Genomic DNA, 21657 nt, shown 5'->3' with positions numbered 1-21657 from the left:
AACAAAATAAAATGGTGTAACATCCAGTTAAGAATAATGATCTTGAAGAGGACTGTGCATAGAAACACTCCTACAGCAAATAAACAGCCCGGTCTCCTCCTTTAAAAGATGCCCATCAGCCTAATTTCAGCTTCAAGGCAGGAATACTTACCCAAGCTGGAGTAGCGGCAGATTCCAAAACTGTTGGTGACCTCTAGTGGATCATTACATTTGTGCAGAAAAGGAGAACGTTTCCCTCTCTGCATGACTACACCCAGCTCTTCTGTAGTCACCTTAAAAAAATGTGTACTATATTTAAAACTGACGGCAAAATGCACACAACTCTGTTTCTTATCTGACACACACAGCTTATGCTATTTCCTCATCTATCTATTTGAACTGTCATTACTGAAAATAATGAGTTTTAAAAGCTTGTTACACCAAGAATAAATCCCAGTGAAAAAGGTTATTCGATTATGAGACTATCAGGGTCCACTTGTTTGTTTTAACCAGACACTTGTATGCCTTCTTCTTCCTACTACTTTACTACTACACATTACTTGAGGTCTATATTTATGTAATAGCCAGGTAATATAAGCATGGTCACCCCCCTATTTACATAAAAATTATGTTTTACTTCTGAAATTGTTTGACCTGCAGAAGCCTGAAGTAATATGGTATGTTATTTAAAGAATACTGTTTTCCTTTCCATCCGCACAGTCCACCATCCACAGCTTTGTTTCAGTATTGAGTTGCACATTGGCAGCAGCAACAAAAGCAACCTCAGACTGCTATATCACTGCCTCCAATCCCCCCTCCTGTATTGTACCCACTCTAAGGTCAAGATAAACACTCCATGTGCTTATAGAAACAGGTGTCAGGCTTCAGGAAGACACACACACAGAGGCAAACGCACTCAGTTAATTATTTATCTTCTCACTGAATTGCTGACATATACACCATCCCGCCTTCAGTGTCACTTTAACCAGGGCAAGAGAAGTTACTGCTATTGATGCCGATGGACCAGTGTGCATCTGTGCTGAGGCTGAAAGAGAAGACTTATACGGGAAAGCATTGAAAAGAGCTTATGTCTACGTCATTAATACTTAATTGTGCAAAGCAATTTGTCCAGCAATATTACAGGGACTTGTATATATATATATATACACTTGATATAATGATGCTGTTTCAATTACAAGGAATAACATGTTGCATACTGTTGTATAATGGAACTTAAAATGCATTGCCCACAGTATTTACAAGTAAGCTTGGAAAACTGTCGCCTACAGGATGCCCTAGCCTATTCCAGAATAACTTTTAAATCACGTTTGTTATCGTAGAAGTGTTTATTTAGTCTATTTCTGTCCAAGTCTCCACATTTTCCCCCAGATGTGAAGCGTTTATTTTAGATATTGAGCTAATAATAGTCTCAGTTGATAATTTTCCACTGAACTCTGCTGCGACAGTTCCTTACAGTGAAGCTGCGAGTGTGGAGGGATCCATTCAGTGTATCAGGGGGAGGGATTTAAAGTATTACTTAAACACTACAAAACAGGAAATCCCATTAAAATGTTTTTTAAAATACATGTCACGGTCATTCTGGCTTTTACCCATTGTCCCCTAGATTAAACTGCTATTGTTAGTAATTCTTCAATTGATGGAGAAGGTTCAGTCCCTCTCCCGGACGAATGAAACCCCCCCAAGGAGCAATATGGCACATTCGGATGAAAACCAAGCTGGGTGCCACATCTTCCACTAAATGATAAAGCCGCTACACCGGGAGCTGGAAGCAGGACATACTGAATAGAAATAATAATAATAAAAATATCTTGGAAGAATACTTACACGCTTTTTCATATCTTTTCTTTTGTCTGAAAAGTGTTTGGGTGACTCGAATATTTTCTCTCGCGTTGGAGTCGTTGGGAGGAGGTGTAAAGTTAAACTACTGCAAGTTAACGGTTAAGTTCGGCTGCTGGTGACGCCTTACAGTGGGAAACGTGGGCTTCAAACATCTACTCTTTCAGCCGGAGGACCCATAGATACCTTCAGGAAAAAGGTAAGTTTATATTAATTTTTTAGAAACATTTTTCGTTACTGTGAAGTCCACTGTGCTTCAGTGGCTACTCTACCCTGGACTGCTGTGGCAATTTCCCCAAGACAGGACTACACCCAGTTAAAACACATCTCATCTGCCCTGGGAAGTTGCTCAATTAAAAATATTATCAAAAATGCAGCTTAGTGGCTCACAAGTCTTAATACAGACTACATGCTGCAAAACAAAACCTGATCAAATGTAATGCACTGTTTTATTTAATTTATTAGTCCTTTATTTATATTTATATATATTTATATATATTATATTTAGGTGAAAAATATCATTGAGATTAAAAATCTAATTTCCAAGAGAGACCTGGAATCATGGCAGCAAAAGTCAAAAACACATGCACCACATAACTACATTACAAAAACATATAAAAATAGCCTTAGACAAGGCACATTGAGTAATATTGAAGCACATGTATTAAATGTATGCGAAAGCACATAAACTAAATCAAACGTAACAGACAATGTTTTGTGCTTCATAAAAAGAGCAAACATGTACTTGTCCAAAAAATACTTGTGATTAGGATCAGTAGATATTATAACTAAGAGTGTGGCTGAATGTGTGGGAGGGGATTTAATTCATCTTGGTTTGATCTTTTTTTTTTTTAAAGGTTTCATGTATAAGTGACATGAGTATATGTATAAGTGTCAAATCAAGTTTTTAAATCACAGCTTGCCTAAAAATGCTACAGAAACTGGTAAGATGTTAATATTATAAGTTCAAATACTCACTGTGTGACATCTTAGAAAAAAATAAAGATCTGCCAGCTCCTTTTCTTGCTATGGGATTGCCATCTAAAACACTGTCTTGCTAAATATTAAAAGCCTACTCCTTTCATCTACTATTTCACACTATTGTTGCTGTTTTTCTAGTTAATTTCACACGTTTTTTTTTTTTTTTTCAGATAAAAAGACCATAGCTATCATGTGAAGCGTACGCATCCAAAATTAAATACACCCACTCACCAAGTGTTAAAGTAATAAAAATACACATAATAATTTTGCTGTTGTAAGCTTGAGCGTGCAGAATATCTAGATTAGGTCCAATGCAGTATTATGCTTGGTAATATCAAGTGATGAATATAATACTAATGTTTCAGATTTAAAAGTAAGGAAATATTAAATGCACACACACAGCCACACACACACACACACACTCGAGTCTCAATATATCTTCTGCCCTGCGTGTGCCCCAGATTGACTGTTACACTGCCTTTCCCTCATAAGCTGTACCACTACTATACTGTTGCCTTGACTACTGGTGTGTCAGGGGACCTCATCCCGATCCACTGCAATGATTTTCTCTGACATGAGTTCAGAGAGACTGCCACGAAGCACCGCTGAATGCGAGAATAATGGGAGAGCTCATTTTCTCCTTAGCTTATAAATACCTCACACCGACTCCTCAACCACCTGATGGAGTCCCAGTTACCAGTGGTTCGCGTACTCGAGGCTACAGCGCTGCTCTGCTCATCCACTGCAGAGCAGGCTAAAACGGGCACGCTTTCTCTCTGTGCACTGAGCCATATCAGGTTGTTTGGATTACATTCCCTTTAAAAGAGGCACGATGCAGAGAGCATTAAAAACATTCTGTCAGTCGTGTTTATCCAGAGTTAATGAAGGGAAAAGGTTCAGTGTGAGCCCGCTTGCAATATAAAAACAGGAGGAGTGGGGATGTCTGTTGTATTTGTACTGATTGACAAATGGAAAACCTAACAATATCCACTAAGAATACTAGTGGATGTTCACAGTTTAGAGGCTTTGCCTGAAAATAAATAAAAACAAATACTCGATTGTATCCTTTTTAAGAAAAAGTAATTACTTATGTACATTTAGATATGACTTTAAGCAGAAGTTGTCTTTTGAGTCCCACGCTCACTGACAACTGGTGGAAACATAAGCATGAACTATTTTCTCTGTAAACACCTAAGGACAGATATATTTAAACATATGCATGCTGCATCTCTGTATCTGACTGTCATTGTAGTTTCCTTCCTGTTCTTCGTGAAATAATGAGCATGAGGGAAAGAATGTTTTTTTTCTTTGTTGTGACATAGCCCTACTCAGGAAATAAAGTGGGTCTAAGAATGGTGAACAGCAGTGAAACGGGTTTACAGGAACCCCCGCTGTAGCCTTGGGGAGGGGGGATGCATGCTGCACCGGAGCTTGTGTGAAACAGTCTCATTAGGCGGAGAACCCACTGGAAAAAAGTGGACCATACGGAACAAGGAAGGCTATGGGGGTTGGGGACAGGGACAGGATCTGTTGCCGTGTAATCTAAGGGAACCGCAAACACTGAATGTGAACTGGCAATCTCGAGGGGCTGTAGTGTATCAAGCAACGGTCACAAGACTGTGTTCAGCTCACCAGCTCTGCAACCCCACCAGTCAAGGCAGAGAGGACTTTATTTTCCGTGAACCACATCATTTCCTGAGTAATTCTCTGTCACAACAAAGAAAAACACTTTATTAAAACAGCCTTTGAAATCCCAGACCAAAGCTTGCATGCATAAGTAGGAATGTTTTAAATGTTATAAGCAGTACTGCAAATCTATTTAATCACTTTATTAAAGGAAATTACCAGAACTTGCAGCAGGTAAAAAAAAGATGCTTTTTGCAGGAATACTTTTAATGCAGTTAACAGTTTTAATGAAAAGAAAAATATGTTATCTGATAAAGAATATTTTAAAAATGCCTAATTACAGTGGAAAGGGTTTGTTTTGGTTCTGGGTGAACATATTTCAGAGGTCACTGCAGTCTGTAAGACTGTTTTGCAACCCGCAGCCTTATGTAAGTATGTTGCTATTACTTACTAAAATAACCATCTAGAGCACATGCTGTTGCATATTATGAGTATTTTCTCTTAGCCTCAGAGGATCTTGAAGCATGAGGGTAGCACTTTTTCCATCTGACAAGCTGTTGTGTTTCATGTGGCTTTGTGTTTGTTTGAGGGAATAAATAGCAACGCCCATATTTATGTCTACTCGGGCTCAGCCTGTGCACTGAGCTGTCCTGGAAAAGTCCATGTGACACAGATCTGAGGAGGTGCATCCTGTTGTACGTTAAAACGGAAGGACTATAGTCAGGCCTGTAGGGTAGTGTGTGATTTATGCTGTGGTCCAGTTAAAACAGAGGCAGCAGACATGATAATATATTCTCAAAATAATAATCACCTTTTCTCTAGTTGCGCAGTGCTGCTGTGAAATGTTGAAGTGTCTGAGACACCACAAAATGCTACTTTGTGGTCATGTGTTAGTATTTTTCTTTGCAACAGGACGTAGAGGCCTTTCACTCTCTTTAATCCGTATAAGCAATAATAACACCTTGGCTTTCAGGACAGTTAGCCGTTTGGTCGATCAGCCTGGTCACTGATGGATGGATGTGTTTCCATTCAATTTTTTATCGACATCCTTCCCAAAGGATGAATCTTTGTGACTTTAACGATTGCCTGATTCAGGCCGATACTGCGGCAGGGTGGTTAGCACCGTTGCCTCACAGAGAGAAGGTCCACCAGCCAGCCGGGGACTTTCTACCTGTGGCTGAGTGGGTTCTCACCAGATACTCTGGCTTTTGCCAAAGACAAGTTTGCAGTTCTAAATTAACTGTAGCAGTAGCAGTAGTATCCTTCAGTCAACAGATATGCACTCGTGAACTCACCCTTAGACAATTCAAAGTTTTCCAAATTCCTAATTTTGGAATGCAGTTTGCATGAGAAAAGAAAGCTGGATTGAGAAATTAAATGTATTATTGTGTTGTACTTTGATTTATTTTTATCTGTCCAGAAACCTGAGTGACATAGTTCCTTGTTTGACTTACAGACCTCTGTGTCATTCTGTGATTATTTGATTCATAAACCTACAGGAAATTACACCTGTCTGGCAATTATAACAAATATGGCATCTGTTTCAAAAGGACCTCATCCAAATTCAAGCCGCTCTCATTTGTTCTTCGCCAGATGGATCGTTCTGTTGCCAGAAAGACAGGAGCGCTGGGGTCCCAGTAATTGAAAGAGAGAGAACATGGGTACAAAGCTTCTCTCCCATAAATTCATTATATCAGCACAGAGGAGTGGAGGTGTTATTCAGAAAGATTATTATATAATTGCACTGTGGGTATTAGCAAAGCAGCTCATATAGTATAGCTGGAAATAGTTTCTCTTCTATGTGTCATACTTTTTCCATTCTTTCTTCCTCCCTACCCCCGCACATCTCTCTTTCTGTCCCTCCCACTCACACTTTACCAGATGCATGTGAAAGATTAGCTCAGGTTTTGGCCAGTTTTTCCTCAGTTTTCCAGAAAATGTTATAACAAATGTGAAAGTTGCTTTCTCGTTCTATCACACGGAGCCACAAACCAACCATGCTAAAAGAAAACTTGAGGTAATTTCATAGAATCAAACAGACAATTTGTAAGTAAGAACATTTTCCTTCTACAAAAAAACCCCCAAAACAAAACAGCTGTTTCCTCTTGTTATTTTTTGGGGGCAAAGTCTGGCACATTCTTAACACCTTCCTCACTTAAAATAAAGATGCAGACATATACATGATACATGATGACACCTACATCACACATTTTCTCTGAAAATGTCAAAACCTTTTTGCTCACCGGCAAACACATGTTTGCCAGCGTCTGCTTCATAATGAGTTTTATGCAGGAGGTTTTTATTTTGGATGTGATGTGTTTATGCATCCTCATATCACCAATCATGAATATCCCTGTATACATGAATAAACAGATTTTGCAGAGTAGAACCATGGAAACAGAAGCAAACCACAGAAAGCAAACGTGAATAGAACCAGGTGGTCAAATGCTTCACTGGCTTTGTCTTTTCTGTACGTATTTATAGCAAACGCTCGTGTGTATGTGTTAGGTTAACAGGTACGCTGCATTTAAACACTGACAGATTTAAGGAAAGTGAAAGCAGTAAATACAGGACATTAAAATAAAATCACTGCAAGAACATAGACAACAGTTAAGAACGGCGAAGTCAAGAAAAGACAAAGAGAAAAGTTTAACTTTAAAGACCTCTTTCAGTTATTACACACTTATCTCTTTTTTTTTTTTTTTTACCTTAACACTGAATGTTTAATGTCTTGAAACAGGGTGTGTCTTAATGTGGTTTCAATGATCGCTCGTTCTGCAGTGGCATCTTTGCTGTTGTAGTTTAAAACCAGTGGACTTGTCTATGGACTGACTTGGATGCTCATTTACTTGCTCTCTGAGTTTGCTCTTTAATCATTGTGTCAATTCCATCTTCTTAAAATCAGTTATGAGATTCATTTTCCCATGAAGGTGAGGATTATTGTCAAAATGAATGTTTGGCCTTCTCAGTGACAACAGTCAGTATCAGCCTGACCTTTTAGAAAGTGGCTTTATTGAGAATTACAATGCCCCAGGACACTTGTCCCTCTACCATGCAGTGAAAGGTCGATAAATTATCACCATGCCTGACAATTAATACTGTATCCACGGAGACCAGACCACCCCCTTGCTCCATACACATGTGTGCACACACATAGTGTTTTGTTAACATTTGCGTTGTAATCTTATCTCTTTTTTTTTCTTGTGTATGGACCCTGTTTGAATTATCCAGACTTTTTCCCCCTCAGCTTGTTTGCCTGAAAAACATCCTCAGAACATGTTTTCTGATGCAACGCTGCTGCAAACTGAGTGGAATTATTGACCCCATGAATCATTTATGATATTCACACAGGGATATTAATGAGGGTTATTGGTCCCCTGTAGGAGCAGAGGAAGCTGGAAAGTAAAAGCACAGGGAGTGGAGGATAGGAAACACCAGCCCTGCTATCGCCCTGCCTGCAAAGGTGCTTTGTCATGGGGAAACAGAACAGCAAGCTGCGGCCTGAGGTCCTGAACGACCTGAGAGAAAACACAGAATTCACCGACCATGAGCTGCAGGAGTGGTATCGCGGCTTCCTGAAGGACTGTCCCACCGGCCACCTGACTGTGGACGAGTTCAAGAAGATCTACGCCAACTTCTTTCCCTACGGAGACGCCTCAAAGTTTGCCGAGCACGTCTTCCGCACTTTTGACACCAACGGCGATGCCACAATCGACTTCAGGGAGTTCATCATAGCCCTGAGTGTGACGTCTCGTGGCGGGCTGGAGCAGAAGCTACGCTGGGCCTTTAGCATGTATGACCTGGATGGGAATGGCTATATCAGCCGGGCAGAGATGCTGGAGATAGTTCAGGTGAGGACATACTATGTGCTGTGTGATTGATACCACAGAGCAGAGGTTTTATGTGTGTGTGTGTGTGTGAGCTTATCACATTTTTATAAATAAAATCTAGACAAATAACAACGAGAATTGGAAAATAAGTCAAGAGAGTAAATTAGTTTACAATAAACTATCACTTTTTACATTTTTAACACTTTTACTGTATATAAGACAATGAAATGACATCATTTCCTTCTGTCAAACAATTTAAAAAAAGATATAAAATACATCGTATAAGCCAAATAAAAGCCTTTGGAACATGCAGTTTTTTCTTATATCAGTAATAACTAAAAATATTTATATTATTCAATCATTCCTTTTATGACTGTTAATAAATAAGTTTAGCTCTAATTTTTGCTGTTATATGCACTTTAGCCTCCTGGTAATGGCTGTTTTTAGGTTCAACAGTCATCTGCAGGCTGCCCTTTCTGTTTTCCTTATCACTGTGGCTATATTTACTCTTCCAATATGGTGGGCTGAGCAGCCTGGAAATTGACTTGGTCCTTTGTGCTTGTGGAAACAAATAAATGTGAAAAAAATAAATAAAATAGAGACCGTGCACTGGGTACTAATGAGCGCTAGGACCACACCCATTTAAATAATTATTTAAATTTAGGAAATACTGTTTGTAAACTAAATAATGGTATCGCATACAGGGAGTAATAAATACAAATGAAAAAAGAATGATGTGGAAAAATGACAGAAGCCATGCTGTTGCAGCTGGCAGAAAGCATTCTGTTTTCCAGAATGACATATTTCTCTCCTTTATGTAATCAAATTTTAATATTATACAAGCAGATAAGTGAGTTCAGAAAGACCTACTGTGGGTGAAACGGCAGGATCTTTTGTTGTCAGACCAACATCATTATCTGCTAGCTAACACAAAACAGGTCAGAGCTTTCAGACAATATAAGCAAAATGATGTCAGTGGCAACGGTTATTTTTCATCAGTGCGCCCTAAAAGCTTCACGCACGTAGCCAGCAAAATCAATACACACATCACAGGAGTCATTATTGTCTTTTTTTATAGGCAATTTACAAGATGGTGTCATCAGTGATGAAGATGCCCGAGGATGAATCAACACCAGAGAAAAGGACAGATAAGATCTTTCGACAGATGGATATTGACAATGATGGTAAGGCTGGTGTCTTATTTTCATGTGCTGTACACATCATTGTGAACCAAATTGTTCTTTTCACAGTAAATAAATAAATCGACTTTTTATTAATGCTTAATCAGTATGCTAGTCATGCATCTGGTCCAGCTAAAACTGGTCCTGTTATAGATGGACAGTTTGACATTGGGAAGAATAAAGTCAACACTTTAAATTGCTTGTTAGTAAAATTCACAGCCACTGTGTTCGGCCTTTTACTTGCACTGAGTTTGGCCCGCTTTTGCTTTCAGAGCTACCCCTAATTCTTTGTTGTGCAGATTCAACAAGGTGCCAAAACATTCCTCCGAGAGGAATATTGCTCCATATTGACGTGACAGCATCACACAGATGCTGCAGATGTATTGGCTGCACATCCATGATCCGAGTCTCCTGTTCCACCGCATCTCTGGAGGCTATTTGAGTACAGTGAACTCATTGTCATGCTCATGAAACCAGTTTAAGATGATTTGAGCTTTGAGGACTGGTGCTTAAATCCTGCTGGAAGTAGCCATCAGAAGATGGGTACACTGTGCTCATTAAGGGATAGACATAGTCAGCAATAATACTCTGGTAGGCTGTGGCATTTAAATGTTGGTATTATGGGACCCAAAAGGAAATAACCCCCACACCATTACACCACCAGCAGCCTGAACTGTTGATACAAGGCAGGATGGATCAATGCTTTAATGTTGTGCATGCCAAATGCTGACGGTAAAAACCTGAATTTCGAAATCAAAATCAACTAATCAGACCAGGCAACATTTTTCTTTAGTCTAATATTGATGAGGCTGTGTGCAAATTGAAGCCTCGCTTTCTGCATCTAATTCGACATGTTGTGCATTCAGATTCTCCTCTGCATACCTGGATTTATTATAAATATTATTATAAACCAAGTTACTGTTGCCTTCATATCAGTGTAAAGCACTCTGGCCAGTCTCCTCTGAACTCTAAAATCAACAAGGCATTTTGGCCCAGAGAACTGCCGCTCACTGGATATTTTCTCTTTTTTGGACCATTCTTTGCAAACCCTAGAGATGCTTCTGTGGGAAAATCCCAGTAGATCAGCAGTTTCTGAAATACTCAGACCAGCCTGTCTGGCACCAACATGCCATGCCACATTCAAAGTCAGTTAAATCACCTTTCTTTCCCTTTCTGATTCTCATCTTCTACTTCAGCAGATCATCTTGAATTGCTGCCATGTGACTGGCTGATTATATATTTGCATTAACAAGGAGCTGAAGAGTTGTAGCTAACAAAGTGGCCAGTGATTGTATATTTGGTGTGTAAACCACCTGATAAATACTGTTTGGATAGTTATTGTAAAGTTGTGACAAGTGTTGTTGAAACTTTATTAATGGCGAAGAGATGCTGTGAAGAGTATCGATAAACATTACACTGAGAGCTACTATAAAACTAAATCTGATGTTTATATTAACTTTTCAAGAGTGCATGCGTAAGAAGGTTAGGTGGTTTTAGTGAAATCAAGATTGTGGACTTCTGGTTTTAGTTTTAGTCATTATTGAGTTCTGTTTTAACTCGTGCTTTACTTTTGTTTTCACTATCGGCTTGGTTGGATATGGCCACAAAGAAAAAGAAAGAAAGGTTAGGTTTAGGAATTGTAATTACTAAGGGTACTCAGTCCATCAAAAAAGTGATACCAAGGGGTCTTAAGTGTGACTAGTTGGTAGTGCAAATGGTCTCACTACTGCCACAGGTGCAAGACACCTTGTGTTTAATCTCTGAGACACCAGCAGCTGTTACCAAATAGTAGTATTTGATGCTGTGGGAATAAGGACAGGTTGACTGATTACAAATTCAGACCAAGTAATATTTGTTTTAAGTTAATTTGCTTAGTTTTTTATTATTTATTTCTCCCTTTGTGCCAGGGAAAAGAAATTTTTGTTATAACAATAACTGACCTGACCTTTCAGCTCTTTATTACGAAATTAAAAAAAAAAAAAAATCCCTACAAAACTGCAAATGCCTTTTTCCCCATGTTCTGATGCAGTGTTTAAAATACAATATTAGTGGATACCAATATTAAACAGGTATATCTAGTAACAGTCAGTTTACATTTTATTAACATTAGTTATGATAAATATATATAAAAAAATATATATAGTACTGTGCAAAAGTCTTGAGCCACCCCTCATTTCTTTATATTTTGTCTCCAAGGAGTCAGACTTTTTTTTTTGTAATTATTAGTAGTCTTAAGCACTTTAAAGTTTTCTAGGCTTTTTATTTGGACAGTAACTGCTTTTTCACTCGTTTTCAGTCCTGTCCTTGAACCTGACACCTTTTCGGGGGGGGGGGGGGTTTGTTATCTTGTTAAGCCACTAAGCACTGACATATGAATCAAGTATTAAAAAGAGCACCTACCTAAGACGATGGTCTAGTCTTGTGTTTACACATAGAATACAACTTAGCCAAGGGTCAATTTTGAACTGGATTTTTAGGCACTTAACAGCCTGGTGCAAAAACATACAATATCATTTGATTTCTTAGAATCCAATTAAAATGACAAACATAACAAAGTTTGACAGGCATACAGAAGTATTTTTGAACAAATAATGTTTACTCCTAAAGAGCTCCTAAAGAGAAATCCAGGCATATCTCTACATGGTGTGCAGTGTGTACTTAAAAAATGTGAGGAAATAGGACAAATCATCTAAGCCAGCATGCTCCCTTTACCGTATTCATTACATTGAAAGTCTACTCTTACCTCCACACTACTAACCTAGCGTAGTATTAGCCTCCTCTCTTCTTTTGTCTTTGGCCAACAGTAACATAGTTTCCACCGTCACCCTCTTGGCTAACAGCATCTGTTGTAGTTAACCTGAGCACTGACAAATCTGATATGGAAATTTCATTCCTCATCAATCTCATTCTCAATCCTAACACAACCCTCCCCCATTTATCTGGGCTTGGGACCGGCACTCCCCAGACCTCAACATTATTGAAGCAGTATCGGATTATCTTGATAGAAAATGGAACAAAATGGAGTGAGCATCCAAAGAAGAGCTTCGAATGACCTGCAGAACTTTTCCTGAAGTCTACTTAAAGAAATGAAAAGAAAACTTACATAAGAGAGTTCAGTGTAGGTGGTCAAACCAAATTTTGACTTTCTGACTCTTCAAACTTTTTTTTAGGGTATAATATAAAGGGTTTTTGCTCTTTATATTGATATTAATATTTATATATATTACACACACCATATGTATATATTTACCTTTATGTTTGCATGCTTCAGTATTAGTGTAGTGTTTTCCTAGAAAAATATAAAGAAATTAGGCCGCATGTGACTCAAGACTTCTGTACAGTTGTCTGTTGTGAAAGATTACTTATGTAACAGCTGTTTACATGAAAACCATGACTTGCAGAACACTTTTGGCAATTTGATTCATGTCATATCACATGAAGTAGTTATGATTGGCTCCCAGCCTGGTGATCCACAGGCTTACCAAAAATGGATTGACACTTAGAGTGACTTGAATGATACATCAAAAAATGCACTTTCCCTACTGAATCTGACACGTCACAGCTCAAGATATCTGGAGCTATGGTGCTGGGCAGGAGCGTTTTGTTTTGACATTGTGAAGGTCAAGCTGTGTCTCAGACAGACGTTTTAAGACATCATGTGATGCCATATGCCACGCCTGAAACCACAGCTGCAGAGGAGGGTAGAGGGTAAATTGCAGGCTGCATCCGCGATGCTCAAGGATGTTTTTTCCACATACCCATGAAAGCTGGAAACTGTATTGAACTACTTTACTCAGTTTTCCAATGACCAAAACACCATAATAAAATTCTGCTGAAAGCATAGCACGTCTGGAGCTCTAAAAAGAAAGAATGTTCCTGGCATGACACAATCTCTCAAACATGGCATCACACAATCTCTCAAACACAGGCCACTTGTAAAGTCCAAATGTTACATTTTTTTTGGGTGGTGTCAGCGCCACCTGAAGGTAACCTAACACATTTAAAATGAATCTTTAAGCCCTATAAAGCTAACCGGCTAATCAGAAATCAAGACCACTGAGGAACTTGGGGAAACCTTACCTGATGTTTGCTTAGGTTGGGGCACCCACTGCCTTCCTGTTAGTCAGAATATTGGCAGTAGTAACACTGGTGTGATTGGTCAAACCAGACCCAATAAGTTACAGAGTGAGTGAACCTCTTATCTAATGCTATTATGTAAGAAAAAGTAGGCGTTAGACTCAAAAAAAAGTGTAATTTTCCACTGTTTCATCTTAGAATAATAAAAAAAAAAAAATCTTTTAAACAAAATTAAAGTACACCTGATATGTTTTCACCTAATTTCTGTCATATGTATACTATGAGAGTGATGAATGCTCGGGTAAAACATGGTTACGGTTTCACATCTCTCATGCAGAACTGCACTCCCATAGTTATATACATAAGCAGCGTCACCTGCTGGACAAGAAACATGACGGCTATGAATACCATGATTCTGGCTCAGGTCCTGTCTAATTTATTTTAAACTACTTAATGCAGTGTTATTTGTCACCATCTCAAAAGAAACATCAGTAGCTGACTTTTGTGGGTAGTTGCTGCATGTAAAACATTTTCATGTTTTACTGCTCATAACTGATATTTTCTTTTCCCCCCCAACAGACAGATTGTCTTTGGAGGAGTTCATTAAAGGTGCCAAGAGCGACCCGTCCATCGTCAGACTGCTGCAGTCGGATCAGGGAGCCTCTCGTCAATTCTGAGGACACAGTGAAAGTGATCACACCCTGCAACTCATGCACACCTACATCCCTCCAGCTTTGTGCCGCTTGTTCTGACAGAGGATCGATCTTCATCACAGCCCCTCCTCTTTTTAATTTAACACTCCATGTCTTAATGTTTACATTAATGTACACTTCTCTGGTCAATGTGGCTTTTTTCCTCTGTGGACAATGAAGTGGATTTTCAGTCAAGGCAATTTTTTTTGTGCATTTCAAAACGTCTCGTTTTGAATACCCATTTGCTGTAAGTGCCATATCTTTTATTTATGCTTACAGGATTATATGCTTTCAAGTATTATGACTCTCATGATATACTCTCATGTTATACTAAGAGGAAACTAATTAAATCACTTAATTCTATTCAATTTGTTAAAATGTGGCTTATTGTTGTTCTTTATTAATTTCCTTTGGGATTAATAAAATATTCTGATTCAAGATAACAGTAGCTTATACTGGCACAAGCTGCTGTATTTAACAAGCTCTCTATGCCTTTGGTATTGCATGTGCTCAGTGAAATGAGTTTACAGTTCATGTGAATAATGAGGCAGTGGTTATTTTTAATTTCTTTTTATTTTTGTAACAAAAATGTCCTTTTGTTTTCACACAATTGAAATAAAGTTGTGTAAGAAAAATCTACACAAAAAGTCCCCCCCTTGGTATCCCCATTTGTCCTGGACACACATGATGCAAACTCACCAACATCCTCAGTCACTGGTTTGAAAAGAGAAGACACATTTAGTCACATCAGGTGGGACGTTTAAGTGTTAATTTGACAAGTCCACATCTCAAAGTAGGTGCTTGACGAGGGCAGGAAAGGCAATGTTTTAAAAAGTGAAACGATGACAAAAATGTGACATTCGGAAGCTCCACCCTCCTCTCCTCAGTGGGCGGCAGCTGTATAAATATGCGGCATCTAGCGTTCAGGAGGTACGTGAAAAAAGAGTTCACTCAGAGGACACGACACACTCTCCCCTCCTTCCTGTCCCCCTTGTGACTAACAAGATGATGTGAGAAACCGCAGGTGTCTCTCATGTGTCTTTTCAGGAGTATTTCAGTAACTGGGCGACCGGGCCTCCCATTCGTCCACAGGAGAGGGGAGGTGGATCGCACAGGACCAGACCAGACCAAACGCAGATAGTCTGGATCAGTCCTGCCCCATTTGGACTCATAACTCGTCCTTGAAGTCATCAAGTTCTACATCACTGAGGTCGTAGTCCTCCTCCACGGGAAGCTGAGGATGACAGAGCGTAAAATAAAGACGAGCTGTCAGCAAAGACTGAGATGGACTGAACCTCTTCAAAGATTATTTAAAGAGACAAGAAGGTTATCTGGATTTAGGAGCACTGCAATATTGCATAATAATGCAGATGGAGTACATGGTTTCAGTGCAGAGGCGGTACAAAGCTGGTAGGCATTTATTCTGTTACACTAAGCAGACGTACAGATTCAGTTTAACTACAAATTGCTTGCCCTGGACTAATAGTTTGTCCCACTGGGACAGCCCATAAACCTTGGGTTCAGGGGATAATCCAATCCAGTCATTCTGGCCCTTATCTGTGTTCAGCTTGAGTACCCATTTTTTGATTCACCTACCAGTTAAGGTTGTTTGACTACCCTATGCTAGTCTACATGCAGTGCTACACATTCCAACCATTAGGTCAATGTGATTCCTACTCACCTCTCCATCTTTGCCGTCCCATGGTTCAACAGTGTGAAGCTTGGGCATGACGCCGCCTCCCAATGTGGCAGTTGAGCCACGGCCCACAGAAAGCTCCCTGAAAAGATCAGCACATGTGAGTGACGCTGCTCAGCCTACTCCAAGTTGTGTAATGTATTTGTTAATTACACCTCCTTACCTGAGGAACTCGTGAATACCGGTCTCACTGAAGGAACCCCTGAGCAGAGCAAATTTCATCTTGCGTGTGTTGATGGCAGCCATGGCAGGGTAGCCGAAACCACCAATACCAAGAGAGGATTCCAGCTCCATCTGAGCCCCTGCCTCGGTCCACAGCCAGCTGAGAAGAAAGAGTTGGCCGTTAATCACCGTCATCATTTCCCTTACTATATTGGTGATTGTAGCGTATGTACCCAATCTCCTCTTTCTTTAAAGGGTGTGGCAATCTGAACAAAACTTTGCATGAACATCGTCACACATATTGCAATTAACTTCTATATGTTTTTAAAGAAAGAGTCATTATACATCCCAATTCTTATGATTTGTATATTCATCATCCCACTGCGAACTCGATGTTACGCTCTTCCTTACATAACCCGTATGAAACTCAATGTTCACCAAAAGTTGTCCTTTTGTTCAAGTCACCACTAAACAAGGAATGAATATGAAACCTTCCTACTCGAATTTAGTGATTTGTACACTACTGTATGTCTGGCCTTGGATGCTTACCCCCACATCTTCTTCTTGTACTTCTCAGCCATTTTCATCATCACATCCAGGTAGCTGTTCCTACCAGCCGCGCCTGTTAAGACATAATGACCAGTGATGATCAGCTAGTCAGGAATGAACTGTTACTGCTTCTGGTAACTCTTCTGCTACCTGTTGTGAGGTATAGCCTTACAGCTCAAGGCGGAACCTTTTTTTCATGCATTAAAAATATGTTTTTAATAAATATTGGGAGCCCACTAAAGCCATGCTCGAGTCATGATTATTGACATAAAATAAGTAGATAAAAGTTAAAATGATTTATTTTCATTAAGGGCAAAAATGTCAAAGACTCTAACAAGAGAAAGCCAGATCTAAGTTCATGTGTGTGATCCCACCTGTGTCCAGGATGTGCGGCAGGACAGCAATTATACACAGCTGACTGTCCTCACAGGTCTTCTTTAAGACGTCTTCACTGAGAATCTGAGAGACAAAGAATTTAAAGTAAACACAAATTTAATATTCTGACATTAATATTCATACTTTTTATTGCAAAGTGCTTTCATCACCATACCTTGTATACACCCTATATATCAGTAGCATTAGTAGTTTAATGACTAGTAATTTATATTTACTCTGTAACAGGCTGAATGTTTGTTCTTCGCTTCTATGTGCCTACTCTTCAATTTTTGTATTTCATATCATGACAATAAAAGGTTTTTATTCTAACTTTCTAGTTAGAATTAATGTATATTTTTTTTACAAAATATACATTAAAATACACATTAAATCAGGCAATTTTCTTGTAGACTATGACAACATTATCTTCAATTTGCATTTTAGCCATAATTAAAAACAATTATATATGACTATCATACAAATACGAGAATACTGACCTCCAGCAGTTCTGGAGGAGGAGCATTGTCAGAAAACAGATCCAAAGCCTTCTCAATAATGTCACCGCGGGTGCGACCTCCTTGGTAGTCTTCTGGCTCCTCACCTTTGCGGAAAATCTTGATGGTGGGAAACCCACGGATCTACAAAGGAATGATTATCAAACAAGAAATCAAGATCTGCAGTTTTGACTTTGAAGCTGGGTTTTACTCAGGCAAAAACATTCTGATTTAATTAGTGTGACACGACTAAATCCACACAAATGCATTTTTAGAGCTTTGAAACTTAACATTCTGCTAAAAAGCAGCAGAGGCTTTGATTCAGTGTCAAACGCCAGTAAAAACAAGTGTAACACCGTATCCAAGGCAAAGTGGCCACTGGATTATTGTGCACAATAATCCAGTTGTGCATTTAAAATTAGCCAAGAAAACATGCAAATGTTTATTTTCACATCCAAAGAGTGCACCTTTTCAAGATGTCAGCTGTTACTCACCCCATAGCGACTGGACACGCCCTGGTGTACAGTAGCATCCACAGCTCCGAGGCGAACTTTGCCCTTGGTCTGCTCCTTGACAGTTGTGGCTGCAGCTGCCCATTCAGGCTCCAGGCTGTTGACAAAGGAGGAGAGGTGCTTAGAAAAACTTTATCATTTAGCTTCTAAGATACTGACATTTAAATCAAGCAAAAAACTTTACTTTCTTCAGAAATATCAAATGGTATTAAAGGTATTGGAATAAAATCCCTAAGACCTCACTGAACAGTTTTGAGTGGGATTAAATTCTAGTGGAGGATTTTCAGTGAGGCCTGTGGCTTATCCAGGCCTACTGGGCTATTATTTCACTTTTTCAACTGCACTAGATTGTTACAGTGAGAGGATTTCACAGTTTCCTACTGCTTGGAATTAACCGTTTCGAGTACCAAACTCACTTCTTGCAGTGTCCACACCAGGGGGCGAAAAACTCCACCAGCCACACATCATCACTGTCCAACACCATCTTGTCAAAGTTGTCATCAGTGAGCTCGACCACATCTTTCTTGTTCCCACCGCTGCTGCCACCACCACCGCTCTGCTACAAGCCAGTTATCAGTTACATAAATCAGCTCATGTGTGTTTTCTTAAAGCTTCGTGATTTCATGCAAGTGCAAAAAAAGGTTCATTACCTGTTTGTAGTCAGAGCCACCAGACCCGCCGCTCAGCCTCTCTTTCACCAGGTTACGCAGAGCGTTCATGGCTCCATCCACGATGGCCTGGCTGCTGCGTCCACCTGCGTGGTTGTCAGAAATGCAGATTTCAGTTAACGCAGCCTCAAACACAATCACAGGAAGATAGGCCTTGAAAGCTATGAAAAAAATACCTTATCAAATACAGTGTTTTGTACAGGTCTCTTATAAGCCTTGAAAGTAATAAAATACTCTGTGAAGTCACAACTGTGCTTGATAGACTCAAGATGACCCTGCTCACAGACGTAGTAAGGATCAGCAAACAAGGTCATAATGATATGATGGACTGAGCCTGCTGGAGAAATAAAACATTTCTGCCATAGACTTCGGGAAGGTGACCTTGTGTAGATATAAGTACACGTAGCAGGAAAGTGAACTTCAAATTGGATGCTATTACACAGGACGACTTTTCTTGCTATTGCTCATTTCTATTCTCATCCAATAGATGCTTCTGCTTAAATTGTTGGGGGTCGCCTGAACTTTCTTTATCAAGATAAGATGTTAGATTATTAAGAAACAAACCAGCATCCCCTTTTCTATTAAATATTATGTTTAGCTTATCAGTTTACTCAACTTATTCAGTAGGACTTGGAAGTTTTTACTATGAAAAGTACTTTCAATTTACACATAGGAAAGTTGTAGCAGCAGAGTTCTGTACCTTGGTACTCCTCTGGTTTGTTCTTATTAGCTCCAAAGATCTTGATGGTGGGGAACCCTCTGACACCATACTGGCCACCCAGTGACTTGTGCTGGTCAGCATCCACAGCACCAACTTTGACAATACCCTGAGGAAAAGTCACAACACACAATTTGGGTTATGCAGCTTCTGAGTTTATATTCAGGTCAATTTATTTTTATTTGGTTTAAAACAAAACTTTAGTTTGCATGCCAATGAACAATTGCCATTAAACTGGGATTTCATTACTGGAGTTGCCCATATCAACAATACTGTGTGGAAAAAGGAGAAGACATTTAACGAAATATAACAAGTCGTTTTTAATCTGGAACCTGTCATCCCAGGTTGGATAACGTCTAATTTTTTCCTAGTTTTCAACAACAGAAAAGTTAAGTAGATAGCACCTCTTTCTTACAGACAAATATCCTTTATTAAGTAACCATTTTTTATACTTAAATATCAAATAAAAGGCACACACACATAACCATCCACTGAATGCGCTGCCACTAAAATTACTGTGAAATTTAAAGTCAACAAAGCCCACCGCTGAATATTTCTCCACAACAGAGGTAGGCGTTTTTAATGCAGAAGAGGCATTCAGCTGAGAAAACAGGCTGTCAATCAGAAAGTCTACAGGGCATCAGATAGATGATCACGGTAATTTGTATTTACCTTGAGGGCAGTAGCTGCCTTCTTCCAATCAGGAGCTAGATTTCGACAGTGGCCACACCTGTCAGAAAGCAACAGAGAAAGTGAAACCTAAATCCATGTTTTTATACACAAACTCATTTTAATGTTAAAAAACACAACCATCATTTTGCCAGTGTGAGATTTATTCTACAGTCCTTCAGTAATGACCTGCTAAATACAACGCACAAACAGCTATGTGGCACCCTTATTAGTCACTGAACCAAATGCTCTGGTATTAATAGCCAGTGAATATTTAACACTTTTGATTTGCATAGATTTTGTGCAGTCACATCTCCACCAACTGCCTCTTGTTGCAGAATTGAGTTTTGCTATACCAACCCTGTGTGCACGCAAGCGTGTAGACTGTGTGCATCTATGCACAAACTATTCTCACTTTGTGTCTCTGTTGAGCACTTTTGCACGAGATGGTGCTCAACCTAAGGAGGAGCTACCAGCTTACCAGACAAGTCTATTCCTATCACAAGTACAGATGTAAAACAGATGACTGGATAATAAAACACAAAGATTAGAAACTGGTATTTAAACTATAATCACTGGCTGCTCTTAGAACACTTGTTACCACTACAAGACAAAAAGAGTCCATCACAGTTATACAAACTCACCAGGGAGCATAAAACTCGACCAGCCACAGACTGTCACTCTGGATCACCTCTCTGTTAAAGTTGGATTGGGTGAGCTCGATAACATCATCACTAGCCGAGTACAAAGCTTGGACAGCCAGAACCAGAGAGCAGCGCAGTACTCCTGAAACAAAACATGAGGACAAGAGGAAAAGGATGACGCCTAGCAATGCATACTCATTCATCGAAACAGCCACTTGGTTTAAAAAAACAGCGAGAAAATGTCTTACATCTACTTGTGTGCAGTTTATAATGTACATTTATTTAACAAAGAAAGGAAATGAGTTTTATTATTTAATTCAGTAGACGATAACAAAGGCCTGGCTCTGTTCTCTGAATCTTAACTTAGCTATTCAAGCTAACAAGACGAGCAAAAAAAAAAAAAACGCCGCCAAATTCACATTTAGTTAACAAACCAACAAACCTTAACTTTAGTATAAGCAGAAAAGCTTCAACTGTTGTCACTCACCGAGTAAAAGTGGCTTCATGATTTCAGCCTCTCTATGCTCGTCTCCTCACTTAGAACAACACAGTCCGCTGCCGCTGCGTCGCTCACAAAAGTACACAGAAAAATCTCACCGTGGCCCACCCTGATTGGTCCGCTGATGCCGACGCTTGAGCTCAGCCAATCAGCGCGCGCCGTGTAGTTTTAATGGAACCGGTACACTGAAGACGGGAGAGAGTGGCCGGAGGAGAAAGGAAGCTACACATGTAACAGCAGCAAGAGGATGTGATCCGTGAGAAGGCTGACTCATTACAAACAGATGGAATGCGACTGTACATATTAAACACAGTATCGTACAGAGTTTGCTTATGCAAAGGCATGCAAAGATAAGCCAAACTTAAAAGCTAAGTAATGCTTTTCAGTGTAAATAACACATAACCTTTACTTCTCAATAAGTTTTAGACAGCTACACAGATAAAATAAT

At 39.4% G+C, this 21657-nt stretch overlaps 2 protein-coding genes across 3 annotated transcripts; one reads left to right on the top strand and one right to left on the bottom strand.

Annotated features, from left to right (window-relative positions):
* Positions 1-1713: 1713 nt before the first annotated feature.
* On the top strand, positions 1714-14873 carry hpcal1 (hippocalcin-like 1). The gene is made up of 4 exons (XM_006792527.3): positions 1714-2035; positions 7827-8294; positions 9352-9457; positions 14111-14873. Exons 2-4 carry the CDS (start codon positions 7917-7919, stop codon positions 14206-14208), a joined length of 582 nt encoding a protein of 193 aa, XP_006792590.2. The 5' UTR covers positions 1714-2035; positions 7827-7916; the 3' UTR covers positions 14209-14873.
* pdia6 (protein disulfide isomerase family A, member 6) lies at positions 14778-21293 on the bottom strand. 2 transcript variants are annotated; one of them, XM_006792528.3, is made up of 13 exons: positions 21198-21293; positions 20711-20852; positions 20070-20127; positions 19380-19506; positions 18662-18765; positions 18428-18570; positions 17994-18108; positions 17503-17643; positions 17005-17089; positions 16631-16703; positions 16083-16241; positions 15905-16001; positions 14778-15457 (listed from the first exon to the last, which is right to left on the bottom strand). In XM_006792528.3, the coding sequence occupies exons 1-13, from the start codon at positions 21214-21216 to the stop codon at positions 15392-15394; spliced, it is 1329 nt and encodes a 442-aa protein (XP_006792591.2). In that variant the 5' UTR covers positions 21217-21293; the 3' UTR covers positions 14778-15391. The 2 variants fall into 2 exon arrangements, with proteins under 2 accessions (XP_006792591.2, XP_006792592.2); XM_006792529.3 differs by having other exon boundaries at positions 18428-18567.
* Between the last annotated feature and the right edge of the window lie 364 nt (positions 21294-21657).

This window comes from Neolamprologus brichardi, chromosome 15, assembly GCF_056152115.1.
Source record: "Neolamprologus brichardi isolate AB-2024 chromosome 15, ASM5615211v1, whole genome shotgun sequence".
In the NCBI taxonomy this organism is placed as follows: domain Eukaryota; kingdom Metazoa; phylum Chordata; class Actinopteri; order Cichliformes; family Cichlidae; genus Neolamprologus; species Neolamprologus brichardi.
This window is presented reverse-complemented; position numbering and strand designations above follow the sequence as displayed.